Below are 13,041 nucleotides of genomic sequence, written 5' to 3' on the forward strand. Positions count from 1 at the left end.
ATTACTGTTAGTACATCAATTACTATGATTATTACGGCTATTATGATTGCTGCGATGATTATTATGATTATTACTGTGATTGTTATGATTGTTGTCCTTATTATGACGATTACTATGATTATTATGTTTGATAGTGTGGTTGTTATAATTATCATTCAGATTAATATGGCTATTATGATTATTATGGTTTTTATGGCCATTATAATGGTTATTATCACTCTTTCTCAGTTTATTATGGTTCTCATTATGATTATTATGATTATTATGTTTCATAGTATGATTATGACGTATATTATGATCATCGCTGAGATTATTCGGGTGATTGTGACTATGACGATTAGTATGGCTATAATAACGATTATTAAGGTTATTTCCATGATAATTCTGTTTATTACTACTTTGTTATGATTATTACAGTTAGTATAACTATTACTATGATTATTAAATCTATTATGACTGTTGCGATGATTATTATGATTAAAATTACGATTGTTATGATTGTTGTGGTTATTATGAAGGTTACTGTGATTATTATGGTTGATAGTATGGTTATTATCATGATCATTTAGATTATTATGACTATTACTATTATTGTGGTTTTTATGGCTATTATAATGGTTATTATGATTGTTTCCAAGCTTATTATGGTTATCATTATGATTATTATGGTTATTATGTTTCATAGTATGATTTTGACGAATATTATGATAATCACTAAGATTATTCTGGTGATTATGTCTATCACTGTTATTGTGGCTATAATAATGATTATTAAGGTTATTTCGATGAATATTCTGTTTACTATAACGATGTTATGATTATTACAGTTAGTATAACTATTGCTATGATCATTACGGCTATTACGATTGTTGCTATGATTATTAGGATTATTGCTACGGTTGTTATGATTGTTGTGGTTATTATGGCGGTTACTATGATTATTATGGTTGATAGTGTGGTTATTATGATTATCATTTAGATTATTATGCCTATTATGTTTATTATGGTTTTTACGGCTATTATAATGGTTATTATGATTGCTTCCAAGTTTATTATGGTTATTGTTATGATTATTACGATTATTATGTTTCATAGTACGATTATGAAGAATAATATGATGATCACTATGATTATTCTGGTGATTATGTCTATCACGATTATTATGGCTACTATAAAGATTATTAAGGTTATTTCCATGATAATTCAGTTTATTACTACTTTGTTATTATTATTACAGTTAGTTTAACTATTACTATGATTATTAAATCTATTATGATTGTTGCTATGATTATTATAATTATTATTATGATTGTTATGATTGTTGTCCTTATTATGACGATTACTATGATTATTATGTTTGATAGTGTGGTTATTATAATTATCATTCAGATTATTATGGCTATTATGATTATTATGGTTTTTATGGCCATTATAATGGTTATTATCACTCTTTCCAAGTTTATTATGGTTCTCATTATGATTATTATGATTATTATGTTGCATAGTATGATTATGACGTATATTATGATCATCGCTCAGATTATTCGGGTGATTATGACTATGACGATTATTATGGCTATAATAACGATTATTTAGATTATTTCCATGATAATTCTGTTTATTACTACTTTGTTATGATTATTACAGTTAGTGTAACTATTACTATGATTATTAAATCTATTATGATTGTTGCGATGATTATTATGATTAAAATTACGATTGTTATGATTGTTGTGGTTATTATGACGATTACTATGATTATTATGGTTGACAGTATGGTTATTATGATGATCATTTAGATTATTATGGCTATTACTATTATTATGGTCTTTATGGCTATTATAATGGTTATTATGATTGTTTCCAAGCTTATTATGGTTATCATTATGATTATTATGATTATTATGTTTCATAGTATGATTATGACGAATATTATGATAATAAATAAGATTATTCTGGTGATTATGTCTATCACTATTATTGTGGCTATAATAATGATTATTAAGGTTATTTCGATGATTATTCTGTTTATTATAGCGTTGTTATGATTCTTACAGTTAGTACAACTATTACTATGATTTTCACGGCTATTATGATTGTTGCTACGATTATCATAATTATTATTATGATTGTTATGATTTTTGTGGTTATTATGAAGGTTACTGTGATTATTATGGTTGATAGTGTGGTTATTATATTTATCATTCAGATTATTATGGCTATTATGATTATTATGGTTTTTATGGCCATTATAATGGTTATTATGACGCTTTCCAAGTTTATTATGGTTCTTATTATGATTATTATGATTATTATGTTTCATATTATGATTATGACGTATATTATGATCATCAATAGATTATTCTGGTGATTATGACTATTACGATTATTAAGATTATAATAACTATTATTAAGGTTATTGCCATGATAATTCTGTTTATTAATACGATGTAACGATTATTACAGTTAGTACATCAATTACTATGGTTATTACGGCTATTATGATTGTTGCTACGATTATCATAATTATTATTATGATTGTTATGATTTTTGTGGTTATTATGAAGGTTACTGTGATTATTATGGTTGATAGTGTGGTTATTATATTTATCATTCAGATTATTATGGCTATTATGATTATTATGGTTTTTATGGCCATTATAATGGTTATTATGACCCTTTCCAAGTTTATCATGGTTCTTATTATGATTATTATGATTATTATGTTTCATATTATGATTATGACGTATATTATGATCATCAATAGATTATTCTGGTGATTATGACTATTACGATTATTAAGATTATAATAACTATTATTAAGGTTATTGCCATGATAATTCTGTTTATTAATACGATGTAACGATTATTACAGTTAGTACATCAATTACTATGGTTATTACGGCTATTATGATTGTTGCGATGATTATTATGATTATTACTACGATTGTTATGATTGTTGTGGCTATTATGGCGGTTACTATGATTATTATGGTTGATAGTGTGGATATTATGATTATCATTTAGATTATTATGCCTATTATGTTTATTACGGCTTTTATGGCTATTATAATGGTTATTATGATTGCTTCCATGTTTATTATGGTTATTATTATGATTATTATGATTATTATGATTCATACTATGATTATGAAGAATATTATGATCATCACTAAGATTATTCGGGTGATTATGTGCTATCACGGTTATTATGGCTTTAATAATGATTATTGAGATTATTTCGATGATTATTATGTTCATTATAACGATGTTATGATTATTACAGTTTGTATAACTATGACTATGATCATTACGGCTTTTATGATTGTTGCTACGATTATTAGGATTATTACTACGATTGTTATGATTGTTGTGGTTATTATGGCGGTTACTATGATAATTATGGTTGATAGTTTGGTTATTATAATTATCATTAAGACTATTACGGCTATTATGATTATTATGGTTTTTATGGCCATTATAATGGTTATTATGACTCTTTCCAAGTTTAATATGGTTATTTTTATGATTATTATGATTATTATGTTTCATAGTATGATTATGACGAATATTATGATAATCACTAAGATTATTATGGTAATTATGTCTATCACTATTATTATGGCTATAATAATGATTATTAATGTTATTTCGATGAATATTCTGTTTATTATAACGATGTTATGATTATTACAGTTAGTATAACTATTGCTATGATCATTACTTCTATTATGATTGTTGCTATGATTATTATGATTATTACTACGGTTGTTATGATTGTTGTGGTTATTATGGCGGTTACTATGATTACTATGGTTGATAGCGTGGTTATTATGATTATCATTTAGATTATTATGCCTATTATGTTTATTATGGTTTTTATGGCTATTATAATGGTTATTATGATTGCTTCCAAGTTTATTATGGTTATTATTATGATTACTATGATTATTATGTTTCATAGTATGATTATGACGTATATTATTATCATCACTAGGATTATTCTGGTGATTATGACTATTGCGAACATTATGGTTATAATAACGATTATTAAGGTTATTGCCATGATAATTCTGTTTATTACTACGATGTTATGGTTATTACTGTTAGTACATCAATTACTATGATTATTACGGCTATTATGATTGCTGCGATGATTATTATGATTATTACTGTGATTGTTATGATTGTTGTCCTTATTATGACGATTACTATGATTATTATGTTTGATAGTGTGGTTGTTATAATTATCATTCAGATTAATATGGCTATTATGATTATTATGGTTTTTATGGCCATTATAATGGTTATTATCACTCTTTCTCAGTTTATTATGGTTCTCATTATGATTATTATGATTATTATGTTTCATAGTATGATTATGACGTATATTATGATCATCGCTGAGATTATTCGGGTGATTGTGACTATGACGATTAGTATGGCTATAATAACGATTATTAAGGCTATTTCCATGATAATTCTGTTTATTACTACTGTTGACGACACAGAGGTCTAAGGACTGGTTTTATTTTGTGGGATTATTACAAGTTTCGTTTGTGTTAATTAGCTGTATCGTTAGGATTAGTTTATATTTTGTGTGATTATTACAAGTTTCGTTTGTGTTAATTAGCTGTATCGTTATGATTAGTTTATATTTCGTGTTAAGTTCTGCGATTGTTACGATATATATGTAATCATCGTTGTCGTTATTATTAACACTGCGTTGCGTTGTGCCAATGGTTGCGTTATGTTCAGCCCTATAATTGTATAGTATTATTGAAGTCTGACCCGGGGTAGGGGAAGTAGAATAAGGCGCACCGCGGGGTCAGAATAGGGGCTTTTACTTTGAGAGAGGCACGGGTGACGGACGGAACAATCGGGAAACGGGGGCTCGTGTCTTCTTGACGTTTTTCGGGCGTGAACAGTGGTTGAACATAGCAGAGTCGTGTTAATGCTCCGATCAGAGCAACCTTGTGCCAAGTAACACGACTCGGTGTAATCGCTCGATGGCAAGAGCTCATATCTTGAGAGGACATTCAGGGTCTTCTCCTGAGGCGCGTTTATGCTCGGTTAGGAGCAAATGGTGCCAACAAACGCGTCTCAGCAACCAGCTACCCGATGGCAAGGGTCCCTAGGAAAGACAAGCAACTGGGAAAGGTTCCAGTGGACAAAATGGGTGCAGCCACTGTTCGCTGATCTTACCGTTTCGGGAAAGAGCGGGAAAGAGTTAAGACGACCGTTTATAAGTAAGCGCGGGTATGACCTATGAAAATTAGAGTTCCGTCGGGTCACTCCTGTCTCGGTTCAACGTTTAATAAATTGGCCATAACCAGTGAAAGTGTACTATAAGAATCCTAATAAATGGTGTCTGAGAGTATAACCCCTCCATTCGAAATTCGGTCGTACCATGCCGTAGTGGGAATGCCTGGCATTGTAACCCTACGGTGATGCGGTCCGGTACAAAATTTGGTCCTTCGAGCCGGATCCGAACCGGCGACGTGCGCGCGAATAGGGTCGCGGTTAGAGTCTCATTATGTCGATGGAGGGGGCTCAGTCACCCGATATCTATTTGAGCGAAATGAAGAGCGCAGCGGAATTTTCGCTTCATAACAGTGCGGAGATCGAGTGTTGACAGTTGAGGTTTCGCTTCGTAAGAGTGCGGTGATCGAGCGTAAACAGTTGTGTTTTCTTTTCGCACTAGTGAAGTGAGCGAACGTGAACAGTTGTACCGTTGATTAGCCGTAGTGAGGTGATCGTGTGGTATCAATTGAGTTTTTGATTCGCAATAGTGAGGTGATCGTGTATTATCAAGGGAGTTTTGATACACAGCGGTGAAGTGGTTGAGTGATAGTTAAGGTTCCGACTTTCGACAGTGAGACGGTTATTGAACAAACCAGGATGCCCCGCCCTCGTCGTACCGCAAAAGGAAGAGGAGCAGGGAGAGGCCAAGGCCCAAGAATGGAGCCCGAGCAGGTGGCGGCCGATGAAGCCACATCTTTAGCTCCGGTCGAAGAGCTACAACGAGACTGCAGTCTTGAATCAGTCCGCTCGGGTCCTTCAGAAAGCGTATCAAAGGGAGCGCCCTTAGAGCCGACCGCGGAAACACAAAATGAACCTGGTTCTATAGTATCAAGAGGGAGTACGCTTAGCCGTAAGCGACGCTTAGAATTACGCGCAGCCGAAGAACGAGCTAAAATAAAGAGAAGAGCTATTGATGAAAGGGAACAATTAGAATTAGAATTGGTGGATAAGCAGTTGCGAGCGGAGCTGTCTGAAGCTGAGAGCGAAGACGGGAGTGTACTCAGATCCAGTATAAGAAGCGGAGCTGGAAAACGGTCCACCTCTCGAACTAGGCACTGGATAAGCTCCAGCTCATTTAAGAAAGTGTCTGAAGCAGGGCAACCAACGCAAGAAGTAAGGACCTCAATGCCCGGGCCGGCGGTGGAACCTGAGGTGACAGTAGAAAACACTGAAGTCAAGCAACTAACAAAGGCACTGACACAAACCCTGGGAGAGATTACTGCTCGTGTCGGATCGACGCGAGTTGAGCGAACCATGCAAACAATACTAAACACGAGAGATCTACCCACATTCAACGGGGATCCCCTAGATTGGCTTCCCTTTAAACGAACCATTGAGTTATTATTGGAGAGCACTGACTACTTAGAAACTGAGAAGGTAACACGATTGTATAGTTGTCTTCGGGGAGAGGCGAGAAAATCCGTGGCGGCCATGATGATGACAGCCAGTACCACCAGTCAAGTTATGGAAGTACTAGAATTACGTTTCGGCAACCCTGACTATATAGTACGAGAGTTTACGGAAGAATTAAAACGATTACCCAAGATCGGTACTGGGCGCGATAGTTTAGTAGTTATCGCGACAAAGTTGAGAAACTGTGTAGCAGCGATGCAAGCCGTAAACCACGTAGGATATTTGCACAGTCCGGAACTCGCCTCTGAGATAATCCGTAAAATGCCCAACGCCATGATCTACAATTATAATCGTTACTGGCATGAAAATAGAAACACGGGAGACCCAAGACTATTAACACTATCAAAGTATCTTCAACTGGAGGCTGAAATAGCCTCTAAGGCTGGCACTAGTGTAATGATTGGCCGTCAGGGACAACCATTTCGCCGCCAAAATGCAGAGTCAGATCGTCGCTATCCTGCGAAAGGAGTGCGACACGTGTCACTGGCGACGAGCCGAGAAACCGAAAAAAAAAGGGGAAGGTCCAAATGCGTACTCTGTGGAGGCCCACCACACAGGATAAGCGAATGCATTTGGTTTGCCGCGCAATCAATTCAACAACGGTGGGACTGTGCGAAGAAGAAGGGCCTATGCTTCAGATGCCTGCAAGGGATGCATAGAAGGAATCGCTGTCGCGCGAAATTGTGTCAACGCCCTGGTTGCAATCGGGCGCACCATACCCTCTTACACAGATCAACAGAAGAATCAACGGCAGAGATGAGCGAACATTGCACTCCATCGAGGCCAGACGAGACAGCGAGTGGTAACATCTGACTAACCGCGCCTCCACGCATTTGGCTAAAGGTAGCTCCCGTCACAGTGACAGGTCCACGAGGATCCAAACCGAGCCTTGCTCTCATGGACGAAGGATCAACGATTAGCCTAATAGATGAATCTTTAGCAGAAGAGATTGGAGCTGGAGGGCCCAGGGAACAGCTAATTTTACAGGGTGCTAATCAAAAGATGATAGCAGTGGAGTCCATGAGCAAGCGAGTCACCTTTAAAATAAGCGGAGCACTGACCAACAAGGAATTCAGCGTGTCGGGAGCGCAGACAGTCAAAGGACTATCGCTACCTTGGCAAGGATTGTCGAGGAAAGATCTTGACAGATACACGCACTTAAATGACATAGAGATACAGTGCTATCCCAATGAGCAACCGCAGTTATTACTCGGACAAGATAATTGGGATCTGATAATATCGCAGGAAACTCGAAGAGCCTCACGTGATGAACCAGTCGCCTCTCGCACAGAGTTGGGATGGGTCGTGCACGGTTATGTGGCTACCAAAATTAGGCCGAGAGTAAAGGAAACCATGTTACACATTGATAACCGCACAGACGCACAAGATGACCAACTACATGGAGGTGACCTACACGAGTTGGTCAAAAATCACTTCAGATTAGAGAGTATAGGGATAATGCCACGAACCCGATTCGATGCGCAAAAGAAACGAGCTATTCAGTTGCTCAAATCCACGACAAAACGAGTTGGGGACCGCTGGGAAACGGGACTACTATGGAGACAAGACGACATTCAACTTCCTGAAAATTACAGTGATACGTTCATCCGTTTGAAGTCGCTGGAAAAGAAATTGGACAAAAATCCAGAATATGAACGAGCGTACCAAGAACAAATTAATGACCTCATAAGCAACGGTTACGCAAGGAAATCAAGACGAGAGGATAACCAAAGAAGATGGTATCTACCCCATTTCGGCGTCACCAATCCGCACAAACCAGGGAAACTGCGTTTAGTATTTGACGCTGCTGCGAGAACGGATGGTGTTTCTTTAAATGATCACCTATTGGCTGGGCCGGACATGCTGAATTCATTGTTGGGGACATTGTTCCGGTTCCGTCAAGGACTAATTGCATTTACCGGGGATATCAAAGAAATGTTTCTGCAAATCAAGATCCGTACGGAAGATCAAAGGGCGCAATGCTTCTTGTGGAGAGGCAAAGATCGCAGGCGGCCGCCGGAAACATATATCATGACATCCATGATCTTTGGAGCGGCATCTTCACCATGCTCAGCCCTATACGTGAGAAATCGAAATGCCGAGGAATTCCGAGAAACTTACCCACATGCAGCCAAAGCGATCATACAGAAACATTATATGGACGACTATTTGGATAGCGTTAATACAGACGAAGAAGCCATTAAGTTGATTCATGATGTCACAGAAGTACATCGACGTGGAGGCTTTCAGATTCGCAACTGGTCAAGCAACAGCCAGAAGGTGTTGTCCAGGTTACCGCAGGCGACTTTAATGAAGGGAGCCGTACCCTTAAATTCGACAACCGGTATGGAAACGAGGATTTTAGGCTTACAGTGGGCTCCTACCGACGACACGTTGGGGTTCGAATTGAACATGAAGAAAGCCCTTGAGATGATTGTTACAGGTGCCCAACGACCAACGAAACGCGAAATGCTACGCACTATAATGTCAGTATTCGATCCCATAGGCATTCTGGCGCCACTCACAATCCGTAGTAGAATGCTACTGCAGAAAGTTTGGCGGAGTGGTATAGCTTGGGATCAATGCCTCACAGATGATCAGTGTGAATATTGGCGACGATGGACAGCCGATCTGAAAGCTATAGGTCGATGCAAAATACCACGTTGTTACATCAAGCAGCCCCTTCATAGCGACCCAGAATTGCACGTGTTCTGCGACGCTAGCGAAAGAGCATACGCAGCGGTAGCTTACTGGCGGTATGAACTCGAAAACGACAAGTTTGTCACGGCGTTCATCGCGAGTAAGTCTCGAGTTGCTCCCTTGAAGCCAGTCTCAATCCCAAGGATGGAGCTTCAAGCGGCGTTGCTTGGCGGCAGAATAGCGCATACCATCCAGAAGGAACACGATTTTAAGGTGTTAAAACGCGTATTCTGGACGGATTCTCGCACGGTACTTCATTGGATTAGAACAGATCCTCGGGAATATAAAGCATTCGTGGCACACAGGCTAGGCGAAATAGATGACCTGACAGACGTTTCCGAATGGCGATGGGTACCTACGAGGCACAATCCAGCGGATGACGCGACAAGAGATAACCAAATACAGGTAACGTCCGAGAGCAGATGGATAGTAGGACCAGAATTTCTCACGAACCCGGAAGAGACTTGGCCGAAAATGAAAAGCATCCCTAATATGGAGGTGATACACGTTAAGGAGGAGAGGAAACCGCAATTTGTTGCCGTATGTTCAAACCAATTCCGATGGGCATTGCCAGAATTGGCCCGATTCTCATCCTGGACACGGTTGATACGTAGCACCGGGTGGGTGTTGGTGTTTGCCGACCGTTGTCGCAGAAGAAGGAACTCGGAAATGTCCGTAGATTACCTGGAACGAGCGGAGACTCTATGGATAAAATCTAGTCAGAGGGAGAGCTTCGGCCAAGAAATCGAAGTTCTACGTCAAAATAAAACTCTGCCAAGACACAGCCGATTAGTGCAGCTTACAGTACTATTGGATGAAGAAGGCATTATTCGTCTGCGTGGGCGCATAAGCGCCTTGGAAGGCGTTGAAAGACAATCGAGAGATCCGCCCGTACTCGATGGGAAGCACGCTTATACCAAGTTACTTGTGTTGCACTATCACCGAAGAGCTAACCATGGTAGTACCGAAGCTACTATTAATGAATTAAGACAAAAATATTGGATCTTAAATCTAAGACCGACTGCCCGAAACGTCGCCGCACGTTGTCAATTATGCCGAATAAAACGTAGCAAACCAGAAACACCACTCATGGCGGATTTACCGGCAGCCCGATTAAAGCACCATCATAGACCATTCACTTATTGTGGTATCGACTATTTTGGGCCAATGTTGGTTACTATAGGTAGAAGAAGGGAAAAGAGATGGGGAGTTCTATTCACATGTCTCACGACTCGAGCGATACACCTGGAGCTCGCCGCATCTTTAACAACGGATTCCATGATTATGGCACTCAGGCGAATGATTGCTCGGCGGGGATGTCCAACCGAAATTTATTCGGATAACGGGACAAACTTTCGAGGCGCCGATGCTGAATTACGAATTGCCCGCCAGGAAATGGACGCGAACCTCTTGAACGGAGAAGCCATCAATCTAGGAATACGTTGGCGGTTCATACCACCGGCGGCACCACACATGGGTGGTAGTTGGGAGCGACTTATAAGATCTGTTAAGGTATCGCTTAAAGCAGTACTGAAAGAACGTGCTCCCAAAGAGGAGACCTTAGCTACCCTGATGGCGGAAGTGGAACATACTGTTAATAGTCGACCATTGACTCATGTGTCGGTAGACCACAGAGATCAAGGAAGTCTGACACCTAATCATTTTCTTATTGGAGCATCATCAGGAGCGCCGATACCAGGAAAGTTTCGTGACCAAGATCTGCACTTACGAAAACAATGGCGCGTAGCACAGAAATTGGCCGACATGTACTGGTCTAGATGGGTAAAGGAATACCTACCCACGTTGCTTACGCGAACAAAGTGGAACCGGGAAACAAGGCCATTGCAAGAGGGCGACCTGGTACAAATCGTCGACCACACATTACCACGTAATACATGGCCCCGTGGCATAATATCAAAGGTCTATCCCGGCCCTGATGGACGCATCCGAGTCGTAGACGTACGAACGAAGACAGGAATACTCCGGCGACCAGCAGTCAAAGTCGTCGTGTTACCTATTAAGGAAATTGGTGCGTCCATTCTTGAGTCCGCACCAGGGGGGGAGAATGTTGACGACACAGAGGTCTAAGGACTGGTTTTATTTTGTGGGATTATTACAAGTTTCGTTTGTGTTAATTAGCTGTATCGTTAGGATTAGTTTATATTTTGTGTGATTATTACAAGTTTCGTTTGTGTTAATTAGCTGTATCGTTATGATTAGTTTATATTTCGTGTTAAGTTCTGCGATTGTTACGATATATATGTAATCATCGTTGTCGTTATTATTAACACTGCGTTGCGTTGTGCCAATGGTTGCGTTATGTTCAGCCCTATAATTGTATAGTATTATTGAAGTCTGACCCGGGGTAGGGGAAGTAGAATAAGGCGCACCGCGGGGTCAGAATAGGGGCTTTTACTTTGAGAGAGGCACGGGTGACGGACGGAACAATCGGGAAACGGGGGCTCGTGTCTTCTTGACGTTTTTCGGGCGTGAACAGTGGTTGAACATAGCAGAGTCGTGTTAATGCTCCGATCAGAGCAACCTTGTGCCAAGTAACACGACTCGGTGTAATCGCTCGATGGCAAGAGCTCATATCTTGAGAGGACATTCAGGGTCTTCTCCTGAGGCGCGTTTATGCTCGGTTAGGAGCAAATGGTGCCAACAAACGCGTCTCAGCAACCAGCTACCCGATGGCAAGGGTCCCTAGGAAAGACAAGCAACTGGGAAAGGTTCCAGTGGACAAAATGGGTGCAGCCACTGTTCGCTGATCTTACCGTTTCGGGAAAGAGCGGGAAAGAGTTAAGACGACCGTTTATAAGTAAGCGCGGGTATGACCTATGAAAATTAGAGTTCCGTCGGGTCACTCCTGTCTCGGTTCAACGTTTAATAAATTGGCCATAACCAGTGAAAGTGTACTATAAGAATCCTAATAAATGGTGTCTGAGAGTATAACCCCTCCATTCGAAATTCGGTCGTACCATGCCGTAGTGGGAATGCCTGGCATTGTAACCCTACGGTGATGCGGTCCGGTACAACTACTTTGTTATGATTATTACAGTTAGTATAACTATTACTATGATTATTAAATCTATTATGACTGTTGCGATGATTATTATGATTAAAATTACGATTGTTATGATTGTTGTGGTTATTATGAAGGTTACTGTGATTATTATGGTTGATAGTATGGTTATTATCATGATCATTTAGATTATTATGACTATTACTATTATTGTGGTTTTTATGGCTATTATAATGGTTATTATGATTGTTTCCAAGCTTATTATTGTTATCATTATGATTATTATGGTTGTTATGTTTCATAGTATGATTTTGACGAATATTATGATAATCACTAAGACTATTCTGGTGATTATGTCTATCACTGTTATTGTGGCTATAATAATGATTATTAAGGTTATTTCGATGAATATTCTGTTTATTATAACGATGTTATGATTATTACAGTCAGTATAACTATTGCTATGATCATTACGGCTATTACGATTGTTGCTATGATTATTAGGATTATTGCTACGGTTGTTATGATTGTTGTGGTTATTATGGCGGTTACTATGATTATTATGGTTGATAGTGTGGTTATTATGATTATCATTTAGATTA

The 13,041-nt window shown here is 38.8% G+C and overlaps 1 protein-coding gene across 1 annotated transcript; it reads left to right on the plus strand.

The window, feature by feature from the left end:
• The first annotated feature begins 7,614 nt into the window (after positions 1-7,614).
• Positions 7,615-11,505, plus strand: LOC143187603 (uncharacterized). The gene has a single exon (XM_076391829.1). It carries the CDS (start codon positions 7,615-7,617, stop codon positions 11,503-11,505), a length of 3,891 nt encoding a protein of 1,296 aa, XP_076247944.1.
• Positions 11,506-13,041: the final 1,536 nt, after the last annotated feature.

This window comes from Calliopsis andreniformis, unplaced genomic scaffold, assembly GCF_051401765.1.
Source record: "Calliopsis andreniformis isolate RMS-2024a unplaced genomic scaffold, iyCalAndr_principal scaffold0114, whole genome shotgun sequence".
Taxonomy (NCBI): domain Eukaryota; kingdom Metazoa; phylum Arthropoda; class Insecta; order Hymenoptera; family Andrenidae; genus Calliopsis; species Calliopsis andreniformis.